The sequence below is a fragment of the Gobius niger genome (assembly GCF_951799975.1).
Source record: "Gobius niger genome assembly, chromosome: 3".
NCBI classification, from domain to species: Eukaryota; Metazoa; Chordata; class Actinopteri; order Gobiiformes; family Gobiidae; genus Gobius; species Gobius niger.
Window position 1 is genome coordinate 26633865 of NC_136854.1, and position 14479 is coordinate 26648343.

The 14479-nt window shown below is 41.4% G+C and overlaps 1 protein-coding gene across 1 annotated transcript; it reads right to left on the reverse strand.

Moving 5' to 3' along the window:
* Positions 1-241: 241 nt before the first annotated feature.
* smc3 (structural maintenance of chromosomes 3) lies at positions 242-13439 on the reverse strand. The gene is made up of 29 exons (XM_079554397.1): positions 13257-13439; positions 12610-12685; positions 12490-12528; positions 12341-12408; positions 12177-12248; positions 11857-11936; positions 11698-11776; positions 11463-11580; positions 10739-10914; positions 10563-10643; positions 10242-10406; positions 9351-9472; positions 8944-9157; positions 8759-8862; positions 8576-8675; positions 7129-7289; positions 6906-7047; positions 6675-6825; positions 6436-6588; positions 5288-5439; positions 5062-5220; positions 4598-4705; positions 4400-4508; positions 3537-3784; positions 1862-2074; positions 1602-1787; positions 1310-1487; positions 1090-1196; positions 242-970 (listed from the first exon to the last, which is right to left on the reverse strand). Exons 1-29 carry the CDS (start codon positions 13269-13271, stop codon positions 899-901), a joined length of 3648 nt encoding a protein of 1215 aa, XP_079410523.1. The 5' UTR covers positions 13272-13439; the 3' UTR covers positions 242-898.
* Positions 13440-14479: the final 1040 nt, after the last annotated feature.

Consider the following 14479-nt stretch of genomic DNA (forward strand, 5'->3'; position numbering starts at 1 on the left):
ATTATTCTGTGCAGTATAATAAAAAGTTCAAAATCATCGCATGACTATTTTCAGGAAACTGAGCAGCTTGTGCAACCTCTAAATCCTTATTTTTCTTCCAAACGTATTCCTAAATAATCTTGTGGATGTACACGGACTATATTAAACTCTATAGCATGGGTACGCCCCTGAATATGCTTGCAAAACAGCGCCATCTGGTGTCAAGGCTCATATTAAGGTACTGACAAGTGAAGCTTAATTGTAAATATTTTATTTTTATGCCATAAAAAAAATGATTAACATGTAAACGGTAAGGGCCAGAGACTACGACAAACAGAGGGGTTTAAATGCTGAGCTCCAGTGGCATTACACACTAACATGGGTATTATAAATTATGGTAAATTATAATTTGATCTCTTAAATTTGAATTTCTTACCATTAATGAAGAAAAGTTAGTATTGGAATGAAAAATGTTCATACATTGACATGAACAACAATGGTAAGCTTTATAAACACATATTAAAGGAAAGGCAACCACTGACTTCAGGATTATGGTTGTTTTGGGCAAATCAGGGCACACAATACAAATCAAGTAGGACCCAAAATGGGTAACAAACAAACAAACTAAACAACGGCCAACATAACCCTTTACGAAACTGTACACAGGATTATATTACCACAATATCCGGTTCTCAAGAGCCAACGTCATCTTAACAGTAACTTGTCACATGTAATGTTAACAAAATGAGAAAATCTGAGCTAAAGGACTCATCATGCACTCTCTGAAGTAGTAGAAGTAGATCCATTTAAAATTAATGTTCATTAGATCTAAATGACTGAAAATGCATTTAAAAGTTTCTAAGATTGTTTGTAAGCTTTAACATTTGAGTGCTCAGAGGGCGGTAGAAGGCAGTGGGGTTTAACCGTGGGTGGTGTCGTCCTCCACAAAGTCTTTGGCCTGCTCTGCTGTGATCACGTCGATGTGACTCACCTACAACACAAGTACATAGTTAATGCACCCTTAAAATACCAATCAGGGAAAACACAGCACAGACACAGGCTTTTAAAAGTAGGGACGTGGGCGATTAAAGGTCAAAGAATTAGTCTCACCTTGTTTCTGAATTTTACACCATAAAACTTGTCAGCAGACTCGAGCAGCTCAGGCCTGAATGTGGTGGTAATGAACTGGGCATGACCTGCCAGCTCAACGATCATGTCTGAAATACACAGAGAAACAGGTGAGAAACTGTTACTTTCAGCTGATGATTGCAATTACTATAACATTTACTAAAAAAAAAACGAGTAAAATAGTAAAATAGTGTGACTTTACCGGATACAGCTTTTCTGTGCTGAGCATCGAGGGCTTGGTCGATCTCGTCAAACAAGTAGAAAGGTGCTGGGTCACATTTTTGGATGGCAAAAATCAAAGCCAGTGCCACCAAAGACTTCTGACCTCCAGAGAGCTGCTGCATTTCTCTCATCTCCCCCTGCTTTCCAGTGAAAGAGACCTGTGCAGGACACGGGGAAGAAAAACACAGTTAATGTCATGCTTTGGTGGGATTTCAACAAGAAAATCTAAGTAGCTGCAGATAGAAAGCGTTGCATTTTAGGATGTAAATTACCCTAATGCCGACTCCGGTGAACTGATCCACAGATGGGACACTGCTCTGGGACCCTGAGCCCCTCTCACTATCCTGGCCCTCCTCGTCTTGGGACTGTCCACCCTCAACATCGCCCTTCTTCATCACGAGAGTGGCTTTCCCTCCAGGCACCAGTTTCTGAAACACCTCGCTGAAGTTCTTGGACACCTGAGCAGAAAGTCGTTTATTACAATACGAAGTTGTGCCGCTAATATCAAAAGCACAGGGTTCCGCTCACTGACCTGTTTGAACGTGAGTTGGATCGCCTCATACTTGCGGAGCTCGAGGACGTTCATCAGCTCCATGATGGATTTGTAGCCGCGGTCGAGCTCATCCTGACGTTTGATCAGCTTTTCCTTTTGCTCAGAGAAATTCACAAACTGGTCCAGAGCTTTTTTGTTGACGTGACTGTACTTCTTCAACTCTGTGTTGCATTGCTCAAGTTTACGGAAAAGCTGCAAAAGTGTGTCAAATGATGAGTCACTTTCTTCTTTCTGAAGTATTTTATAAACTCTCTAAAATGGTTATGGTTTCCAGATGCATTGGTTTAAACCTAAACCTAATCAAATGCAAATTAAAGGAGGAATGATTAATTCCTCAGTGTACTTTTTACCGATGCCACTGTGATGGAGCTTGATGCCCATTTACCAGCATAAGGAAATGAAAAAGCTGGACTATTTGTCACTCTGATTCTTTGTGTGTTGCACTCAAACAGCACCATCTGAATGAGTGATGCCAGTCATTTTAAAAAGGACAAGTGCCTCTGTTATGCGACCCACTCATCCACTTCAATCAGCGCCTCCGTCTCGTCTCTGAAATGATGCCGATCGATTGACTGCGGCGCATTTGAGAAAGCTATATTCAGTATGTTCAAGTGAGGAATGTAAAAACTTGTCCTCTCTAACAGGTGTGTGTTCGAGCAGAGGTGGCTGGATGAAGGATCTGAGCAGAAGCGCTAAGAAAAGCATGAGTCACTGGAGGAGAGTGGGTGGAAACCGTAACTTAAGACTTTTAACTGGTGGAGAGTCCCTGTCATCTTCAGTGTAGGAGCACAGGTACAGAGGCAGGATGATCACAATGTTTGACCTTTAGTCCTGTTACGTATTCAGCATTTGGGCCAGTGTTATGTCATTTCTTTGGTGTCAATTTAAGTATATCACTGTATAAAAGGTCAAGTTATACAAGTGAAAGGAAAGGTTAGACATTAGATACACTGTTGCGAGGTTAAATGAGTTGGATAATGTCCTTCCCTGGAGCACTTTTGATGGAAACTGACAACTGAAGGCCGGGAACACCCCAGAAGAGCGGTCTCTCTGCGCTCCAGCTATCTCAATATAGCACATATCAAACATTGTGACCATACGGAAAATGAAAACACATGATGACTTTGTTTCCTCATCAAAATCATGCATGTAGTATTTCACTCGAGTAAGCAAACTAAAGTCATCCTGTTTACTTAGGCCACCATTTTCTTTGGCAGCAGAAAGTGCAGATCTGGACTTCTAAACCTGAAAATGCCCAGTGCATTGGTTTATTTGGTACTAGGCACAGTCCACGCTGGATTGTAGCCATGGGCTCATTTGCATCCGTTGTCCCACATCGTTAAAGCCCATAAAACTGTGCAATCGTTCAGAGCGGTTCTGTTCTCAAAGTGTGTTCAATACGGCAGCATTAATGTGTTCGAATGCAGTTTGAAAAAACTTAAAGCAGATGGCACTCCAGGCCACTTTGAAAAGTTGTGTTTACTCCTGAAGTCTCTTTTCCATAAATACTTTTCTCTTCAAATTCTGAAATGTTGATGCTGAGATCCCAAAAAAATATGTTACTAAGCCACATATTACAAATAATCAGTGGTTGCCCAAAATATCCCACTCACTAAAAGGTATTTTCTTATTAGAAATGTTCTCGCTTTCCCACCTGTTTGAGTGTGAGCGTCTGGTACTTCTCAAACGCTTCCTGAGGCAGTGAGCCCAGCTCTCGGATCTTCTTCATGCACTCCTCCTTCTTCTTGAGTAGCATGCCCTGTCGGTTGGTCATCTTCTCCAGCTCTTTCGTGTCGTGGTTGATTGCGTCATTCTGCTCTTTCTCAACGTTCTTCCAGCGGTCCATGCTTTTTATGTGGTCCTTGATCTCAACTTCTGTCTTATCAACCATCGTGTCCAGGTCTGAGATAGTGGAAATACACAATAATGCATAAAGGTTTAACTAAGCTAGACATCAGTTTCATACTGGTAGTTATTATGAAATGTATGGCCCTTTGACATTATCCAGGAGAGAGCTTATTATCGACACCATGATTCACCAACAGCACTGTGCTGCTACTACTGTGCTTTACGGGTAGAAGGTCCCAGATTTGATTCCCACTGGACGGGGCCTTTCTGTGTGGAGTATGCATGAATGTGTTAATGCATGGTGGTCAGAGGGACCGTTGGCGCAGATGTGTGCAGTCACGACCAATGTTTCTGTCAGTCTCCCCCAGGGTAAACTGAACACCAACGAGTGTGTGGAGTGAATGTATAATTGTCTCATGTAAAGTGCCTTGTAACTATATAACTCTGTGAAAGCCGCTATATAAATAAAGTTCTTCTTCTTTATAAATGGTGTTATAAGCTGAAGGCTGTAATTATGACATAATTCAGTACATTTATCAGTCCTCCATAGTACATCATTTAGCGCATACTAAATTCTGCAGTTGATTTGTGCCATAATGAACCACTTAGCCCCACTTTGTTATATACAATTTAGTGATTAGCACGTGTTTATCACTGATGACACAGTACCATCTGAACGAGCCAGAGTGTCTTTGACTCGTTTGTTGATGCCATCCAGCTCTGAGGTGGTTGCCGTCAGCACCGTCCCACCTTCAGTCTCTCTCAATTCATTCAACTCCTATTAAACCCAAAAAAACAAACAGATTGAATGTCTCACTTACTATGATTAACTCATGCACTGGCAGTTTAAATTGCTACAAACTTTACCTGCTCGACTTGGTCAAGCCGCTTGCGCAGGTTTTCGTTGAGGTAGGTCTCCACTCTGGTCATGATGCCCTCCAGTTTAATTCGCTCATTCAGCAACTGCCTGTTGTCCTGAATTGGTCAAAACACCATGAAGAAATCTGAATGTCTTTTCAGGACGACATGTAATGTGTCTCATAGAAATAAATTCACATCTGTATCTCTACATTTCACACTAACATTACAAACGTCCACATGAACGGTTGAAGCTCACAAATAAGGAATAATTGAATTAAATGATGACAGCAGCTGGCAGTGAAAAGAGAGGGAGCCATGTTGAATCACAAACACATCCCACACACAGCTGCTGCGAGAGGCGGTGAACAGAAGCAAAATGTAGGAAACACACTAGCAGTCAGTACTACAAATATGGTGAAAATTCATGTGTAAACGAGATACATTTGTAGAGCAGTTCGCTTAGGCCTAACCTGCTGAAGCTGGCGGATCTCGTCGTTGAGGTCATCGACACGCCTCTGGTCTTCCAAACTGAGTTGGGACAAAAGGTCAGTGCCAAGCTCGGCCTTCAATGACTCTCTGGTAGACTCCATAGCGTGGAGACTGGCCTCTAGACTCTGAAGACTACGTTGCTGGGAGTAAACCACAAGTGAGACGACAGAACCTTTGACTGATAACTCAAAGCACTGCAGTTTTTACCTTGGGCATGAAGGTCTTCTCGGACTGCTGCCTCTTCTCTTTCAGCATTTTCATCTCGGACAGAATACTGTCTCTGGACGCTTTAAACTTCCTCTGCTGAGTCTCAATCTGCTGCATCTGGTTCATCAGTTGGTCAATCTCATTGTTAATGCGTAGAGAAAAGTGTTAAGGAAACAAATGGCACAGCTCATTATAAAAGTACATTTTGAATCACAAGAATAATGACCGTACGCACTGTTCAGGTCCTTTGCTCTCAACTCAACCCTTACCACCTACATTAGGCACTCAAAGCGCTTTACAGCAAGTAACCAGTGACCCATTCACTCTCTCATTTATACACCAGTGTAACACGAACACTGGAGACGAGGAGGGTGAAGTGTCTTGCCCAAGGACACGACGACATTGGGCACCTTCAGGAGGCGGGATTCGAACCCCTGACCTTCCGATATAGAGACAACTCACTCCAACATCTGCGCCACTGTCGCCCCTTTGGTCCTTTGATTCTCAAAAAGATGAACATCAAATAACTATGTCCAAAATGAAGAGAGAAAACAGCGACTGTCGGGGTAAAAGCTCTGGTGCTTCCAGTAGTTCTCCAGCCCTTCCATGTAGCTCCTTAAAAGGCTTTTTACATCGTTACATAACTCCACCTAAGGTCCGCAGTTACATAAGTGTTTCAAAAGGATAAGTTGCTGTCTGTCATTTTTGTTACACAAAAGTATCTCTGGGTAAATCGGTTGGCCGTTGCTCTAATATGAAGCTTATGGACAGCAGCGGTGGAGAAGCAACAATAAGGGACTCACAAATGCAGTGAATGACACTTGGCTTGTCATCCATTTTGCCGCCGACCAATCACAGACCAGGGGCCTAAAATATGCAATAATGTCTTTGCGTAAGAAGCTACGCAGGTGTTCAAATAGGCATAACCGCTCCTGTGTAACAAAATGTATTTTTGGGGAGGAATGAGTCATGGCAATGGGATCGATGGCCCAACAGAGTGTAATCCTCACTCCAGGAAAACACATTAACACTACTTCATCTTTTTCACTGTTGTCACTGTGTCACACGGTCCTGAACTTATTTAGTGCAGAGGTAATGATTTATGAGCTTTTAACTCTGGGTCAGACACCAGTGAATCCAAAGGATATGTTCAATGTTTCTGCGTAAATTCTCATTGAGTTTGGCCTCCAGTTCACCAAGCTCATCTTCCGCTTTTCTCATGTCCTTTTGCAGCTCCAGGCGAGACTTTCTTGTATCGTAGTAGCCTCCAGTCAAAGCTCCTCTGTGGCTCACTTGATCACCTACAGAAAATAGATGTGTTTCTCTTAAAAAGGTCACAAGGTCAGTTGTGTCAAGTCTTTATTTACACGGCCACGAACAGACTTACCCTCCAGTGTGATACAGTCCATAGTAAAGGCTCTGGCCAGCTGAGTGGAGACCTCCATACTACGGCAAATGAGCGTCTTCCCAAACACGTGCTTAAAGGCTTTGTCAAAGTTTGTGCTGTAGCGCAGTTTGCTGATCATGGGAATGGCATCCTAACAAAACAAGAGGATTTGAAAAATGTGTAAATACTGAAAATATGAAAGAACATAACAGTCTCATCATCAGTCCTCACATTAGTCTCAGGGTAAGCGGTGTCACGGACGTCCAACTTGTTCAGAGGAAGGAAAGTGACTTCTCCAGGGAGGTTCATTTTGTTGAACTCCACCAGTATCTTCGTGCTGACTTCATCAGTGTCTACAATGTGATAGAAGAGCCTGCAAAATCACGCAGGGTGTTAAAAGTAGCCATGCTGTAGGAGCAGTTATTCTAGTATCAATTAAAACATGAATCCTCACCTAGTTCCGGCTGTCACCTCCACACAGGTGTAAAAGGCAGGCTCACACTCAAAGTTGTTCATGACAATGCCATGGTAACCATTGATCAAATGCTGATTGATGCCTTTACGGCGGAAATGCTCCAGGACCTTGTTGATGCTGTCAATGCCGTTGAGGATAGCCTGAAGGGGAAGAGGAGGGAAGAGGTTGATAAAGGCAATAATTCATGTTAGATTGAGTCCATGCCGCTCTGAGGCTCGAGTGTGAAGCCTGTGGAATATGAATCAGATTATTCTAATGACTCGTAAATGAAGCACCTGTTTATGGAGTGAACAAAAAGCGTCCTTAGAGCTGTCGCATGAGTGAGGTTTGATGGACAGCAAACTGAACAATGGGGTGACTCATGAGTAAATTTAGCTGCAGACCATAAGGAGGCATACGTGAAGAACTTAATGATTAGATCTGGTGTACTTATCCTGACAATGGGGTGAGTCACAGTGAGCTTTTCTCGACTGAAGCGAAACCCGTCACTTTGAATTAAATGGGTGTCAGCTCATCGATCGTGGATTAATGAGTTTATGAAGCAAATGTACAGTGAAGAAAGAGTTAAAGGAATAGGCCACCGTTTTTATATACTAAGATATGTTCTTACCTCACTTTAGTCGAGTTAATATATCCCCGTCTGGTCATTGTCCGCGCGCTCTGTCACGCAAACGGAGCACATACGCAGCCTCTCCCATATGTGACATAGCTCCGAAAAAGCTCACGATAGAAGCTACCAAGCTCTTCCACGTGTTCCCTATTTAAATAAAGTTACGTGAAGTGTTTTCATGCGAAGTATATTTACACAGAAATGTAACGTGTCGATTTTATAAGCAAATAAAAAGGGGGACTATATTGTGAGGCGTAATGATACGAGGAGCACAGCGTCCGCGTAGTAACTCCTAAAGACTTCCCCCGCTCACTTCCGTCAATAACCTTTAGGAGTTACTGCGCGGACGTTTTACTCCTCGTATCATTACGCCTCACAATATAGTCCCCCTTTTTATTTGCTTATAAAATCGACACGTTACATTTCTGTGTAAATATACTTCGCATGAAAACACTTCACGTAACTTTATTTAAATAGGGAACACGTGGAAGAGCTTGGTAGCTTCTATCGTGAGCTTTTTCGGAGCTATGTCACATATGGGAGAGGCTGCGTATGTGCTCCGTTTGCGTGACAGAGCGCGCGGACAATGACCAGACGGGGATATATTAACTCGACTAAAGTGAGGTAAGAACATATCTTAGTATATAAAAACGGTGGCCTATTCCTTTAAGAATTGGCACGTGACTGAAAACTTTGCTTTGTAACCATGACTGATTGCATTGTCAGGGTCAAATGAATGAAAAATAAATCAATGAGAAGTGCATTCTATTTATTTAAATGCTCATGTCAATAATACGTTTCTGTTTGAACACAGACCTTTCCAGTGGCGGCTCGAAGAAGCTGCTGTTTCTTCTCGAGGTCTTCGCGCTTTGCAGCTAAAGCCTGCTGCTCAGCATTTTCCTCACGCCACAGATAACTGTATAGACACAAATATATATTTTGTTTTATTTTTACAATAGGCTTTTATGTATACATACTGCACACAAAACAATGTCTTACTTTCTTTCACTCTGAAGTTCGTCCTTTCTGTTTTTGACCTCATAATACTTCTTGTCCAGCTCCTCTACACGAGTCTTGACCTCATTAAGATCTTGGTCTAATTTCTAGTGATTATAGGGAGTACATAATTATGACACTGCTGTACCGACATCACATTAGTTTTGCAAATGAAATAGTTTTCTTACAGTGTACTGCTCCAGATTTTTCTCCTTGTTGGTCTCCGTGTCCTCCAGGTCTTTGTGGATGGCTGCTATTTGCCTCTTTTTGTCATTGATCGCCTGGTCCAGTGATTTTAACTCCTTTTTAATCCACTTGTCTCTCTCCTCCTTGGAGGTGAACTGGCTCCCTCGCCCCTGCTTGGCGTACAAGTCTGTCCTCTCCTGGGTCGCTTGGGCCAGTCTGAAAACAGGAGAGTATTTCAGCATTTCATTCGGTATTAAATGATCCGCGTTGAAATATTACGTTAGCTCTTCCTTTAAACTGAGACTGATGCATACATTGATGATGATTTTTTTCATAACTTAATTACATTTTAAACCTGACCTCATAACTAGCAGCCCACCAAACGTGACTCACACTGAAGTGCTCTTACCTGGAGATGCCCCGCTCCTCTTTCTCCTTCACCATGTTAAATTTGGGCTCAGTCTCCTGCAGCTCTTTCTGCTTTTCCTCAATTTTCTCAAGTAGCTTCTGACGTTCTTTCAGCAGACGTTTCTACAAGTTGCAAAATAAGAAAACGGTCAAATATACAAACCCACATACAATTCATGAAGGACAAAATGTAACAAACTTCACACGCAGGAAACATAAAAGTCAGATTTACGTCCGAAAACAGGTTCAACGTGGATCATTTAAATCAGTTATTGTCAACCAGTGACGCAAATTTATTTCCCTGGAGTTTTAGCAGAAAACATTTGCATGATGATGTGCCACTGCCATCTTTAGCCAGGTGGGCCTAATCCAACCAACAGCCGGCACGCTGCCTGGGACTCAACATAGTGCAGAGAGAACCGAGCCAAAAAACACCGCTATAATAGTCTAATTATGCTTACACATACAAAGAGACAAGCACAGGACTCAACGCCATATGGACAATGAGGGGAGCCAACTCTGTAGGCACGATACACCGCGCCAAGACTGATGTATAGCTGCTGTGATGGCTAAAATATGATTCAAAGTGTTGTCTTTTTTTATTCTTTAGACATTTGACAGAAGCAGCAGGTCCTATGAGTCAGAAACTTAATTTAAAAAAAAGTCAGCATCTAAGTCACGGGCTTTTTTTAATCTGTTAACTGCAAACATTATCACTGACGCAAATACCAAAAGCGTAATCAAATGAAAGCAGTAATTCCATTTAGATTGCCCGACTTGAACTGAAAACTTAGAGGTAAGACTGATCATGGTCATAATGTTTCTCAGTAATAAAAAAGTGTTGTTGGTGCAAAGACCACGTGTGCACAGTGACGCACAGAGGCTTCCGTACCCTCTGTTCACTGTTGCCTGCCAGCTCGTCCTGCAGGTCCTTGGCCTTCAGCTCCAGTTTGGTCCTCTGCTTGATTTGCTCCTGGCGCTCAGCCGAGAGCTGCTCTCTCTCCTCTTTCATGGCCGAGATCTTAGACTTCAACTCTCGAACGACGCGCTCCGTCTCCTGCAAACATCATATGGAACGGAGGGTCAGGCAGAGGGAGGTGTGTGCGGGTGATTTGAGTGCTGGCTAACACAATATGTTGAATTTATTGAATGTTGATGTGGCATTTTAAAAACAGAAAATAAATTGTGATTTGCTTTTGAAGGTTCAACAAACCTCCACTTTATCTCTAGCATCCTGCTGAGCATCACGGAGCTGTCTGGACTTGTCTCCACAGGTCTCTCGCTTGGATGAGAGCTACAAAGAAAAGGAAACAAAAACATATTGTGATGCATAATCCACAATACAATATACTGTATCTTCTGTCCATATCAAATTGTATCTTAATTGACCTCATCCAGTTTGGCTCGGGTTTCATTCAGCTCCTGGTTGTAGATGGTGTATTCGAGAGCTCTTCTCATCTTGTCCCACTTTTGGTACTGAGCCAGCTCCTCCTTCTCATCCTCCAGAGTGTGCAGACGCTCCTCAATATACTTCAGTAGTTCATTGATCTTTTCTCGTTTTCCCTCTGTTAAATACATACGTTAGAAAATGTGTTATTTTGATAAGGTCTTCATTAAAACGGAGCTTGGCCAAATATTTAGGGAATCAGCACTAGGACTTCAAACCTCTTAACCCCCCCCTTTTAACCAAGTGCATTTTCTTCAGTTCAGCTTTACCCAAATATACAAAACTCATCTAAACGGATCATTTTCCAAGTTGTTGCCACATTGTCGTCACTTGTTTTAAAATTGATTTTTAAATGTGTTTTTCACATTTTCATAGCTGTGTTTTTGTGGCTTTTTTGTTCCCTTATCTTCTTTTTTTTGTTACTTCTTCATCACTTTTTTGTTGAATTATGTCACTTTCCTGTTGCGCTTTTGTCACACATTTTTGATGCTCTTGTTGCATTTACATCTATTTTTTGTTGCACCTTTTAGATTAAGGTAATAACAAACTGGAGCAAATGTGTTCGCTTTAGGTGGGGGTTAAGAGGTTAACTGAAATGTAAAGCACAATGTGAATAAAATGCATTATTATTATTCAGTAATATAATAACGTAATAATAATGTTTACCGGTCTCCTTCATTAGAGAAATGCTCTCCTCTTTGCGTTCATCATACACACGTGTACCGGCTACCTCTCTAAGGAGTTTTAGGCGCTGGGAGTCAGGGGCTGTTGCCATTTGGTTGATCTGCATCAATCAAGAAATATTATTTACAGGTGGTGGAAAAGGTCTGATTATTTTAACACCTTAATAAGCGTTGATGTGACAGGCTGTGCATACATGTGTTGGACACTCCTGACTCACCTTTCCCTGTTTGACAATGTAATATGGGTTACTGCGGGAGAAGCCGGCACTTTCCAGAAGGTTCATGACGTCATTTTTACTGCCAAAAAATACATAAATCATAAATATCACTTTCACAGGATTGAAGATCTGTCTTTACAAATACAGCACAGTACTTACGTCACCATCTTCTTGTCTAAAAAATACTGGTCCTTCTTTGCACCAATGACACGCCGAAGCGAAACCTCCTCTTTATCAATCTAAAGAAACATAGCCGTCATAGAGGAACTTTTTTTTTTTTTTTTTTTTTACATTTTCAGTGTGTACGCTTAACAGACTTTGCTATCAGGAAATGGTATTACATAGTTATTAACGGTCTCAAATTGTTCACCAACTTGAGGATAGCTTCCTTCTGCGGTATGGTCTCAGGAGGAGATCATGAGCATTATATATTGCGATAGTGAAAAAGTAACCATGACATAAATAAATGTTTCTTTTACCGGAAGCCGATTGTCGGAGTTGTCAAATATAATCTCCACAAAAGCTGAAATGACCCGGGGACCAGTTCCTTCCTAGAGCGACATAAGAAAAGAAAATGACATCCACAGTCACTCTTAGTCATATTGCAAATTTAATAAACAATTCTTTTATTTTCTTCACTTACATGGAGCAAGGCCAGGCGCTGCTCAGGACGAAGGTGGCTGAACTCATCACTGAGCACAAACTGGATGGCTATAGAAAAAATAAAAATAATTAAATTATGAAACAAGGACTTGTTATTATTGCTTTGTATTTAAATAGTGCATTTCGTACCATAAAAGAAGTTACTTTTACCAGACCCATTTCTTCCAACTGTAAAAACAAAATTATAATTGTAATGTATTTAATAAGCTTGTTCAAACATGTAAAATAAAGACAAGCTAATGTACTTACCAATAACATTATGTTTTGGACTGAAGGGGTCGACCACAGTTTGGTCTCTGTAACTTCGAAACCCTTGAATAATGACCTACACACGTCCAAACATGATTTGCATTAGCAACAAACTTTCATCAGTTTTCGGTTTTATTAGTTAACTAGTTAACTTATGAAGGCCATGCAAATGTTATAAATGTACACATTAAGTGAACAAATCCTCAGATCAAGACTGTTGAGTGAAACCAGCAGCATGCACAAAGCTTGCACAGTAGCAGGCCTTGCTGATCAACTACTGTGCTGCAATGTGCAGTTCAGTTTACTGTTTACTGCACTTTAATGAAACATTACGGGAAATACTAACAATGGTGGGATTAATGCAATAAGAAAGTGGATGATCAATATGATAATATCCACACACTCCCATGTGTACATCGGTGGTTAGCATTAGCGTTAGCACTGTTAAAAGGGGGCGGGCAGAGCAGCGCAAACTGCAAATACAAGTGATCATGCAGGCATTGTGCCACTGTAGAATGCACTGTTCGTGTCTATCAGGAAAACAACACCTTTATGTCAAAGACAGAGCGAGTAATTTTGAGCTGGTTTCCATAGGCCATTGATTGCCGCTAACACAGAAGTCCGAAGGGGGGTTGTTGTCCCCTTACCTGTTTGATGTACATGGTGGTCTGAGTAGTTCAACTCCCCTCAGACAAAATAGAGGATCCACTCCCCTCTCCAAAAGGCTGGAGTAACCGCGAAGAAACACTGAATTCTTAAAATGATTTCAATATGTAACATAGAATTTTGTCGGGAAACAATCAGGCAACGGAGAATAACATGGAAAATGGCGGCGGGGGCGGGTTAGATGGACCATACCATTATTTTTGGGAGGGTACATGTTTTGTCGATAATTTTCAAATTAAATGATTTGAGATTACCGTACAGGGGGGTGGATAGCTACTACTGACTTATAAAGAGTTGTTCGCTAATGGCTATATCTATATTGAATGTTTCGCGTGATCAACTTTTTGTTTCGACGTTTCGACAAAGCGCCCCCAAGTGCAAGCATTGGTCCGGTCTGGACAATCTTTCTAGGCGCCAAAGAAACAAGAAAGTAAATATCATAGCTAGCACTGTAGTTCCATAAGAAATGTCAAATAAACAATCATTCAGCTGTTGTTGTTTTTTTGTTCGACTTTATTATATTCATTGTCTACTTCAGTGGTCCCCCACTTTTTTCAACTAGAAAACCCCACTTGTGCGAGTTGGAGTCAGGCCGAACCTCTGTGGTCCGGGCCCCCACAATGCATCAAAAGTAAAAAATGAAATAAAAAAAAATGGCCATTTAATATTTAAATACAATAAATATAAACGAAGGTTGAGTGTTGTATCCCTTTCTCAGTTATATATGTAATAATATTTCATCCACTTTGCTCAAATTATATCTCTTATGACCTCACTTTAATTGTGTTGTGATTTTCCAACAACACTGATAGTAGGCCTGCTGACCTTATTAGTACCCTATGCAAATGTACGCCTCACTGCAGGTGTCACTGCCTGCAGGCGTCACTGTTGTCTTCATGGGCCATTGACTACCTCACGAACCTTCCACAGTACGTGCGGCTGCAGTAATGGGCAAAGTGAAGCCTCATGAACCAATGAGGCTCCTGTGTCAGCAAATGGTTCAAACTGAAGCTTCGTTTTATAATGCCATCTGCTGGTGATTTGAATGTGAATGTGTAACAATTAATAAAGTAAGTTTATTTTCCTTTTCCCCCAGTGCCTAACTTGAAATATAATATGGACAGTTAGCTATACACATTTGAAGTTAAGAGAGCATCCTTTTTTTTTAGTTTTAGGCTTGCATAAACCCATTAGTTCATCATTT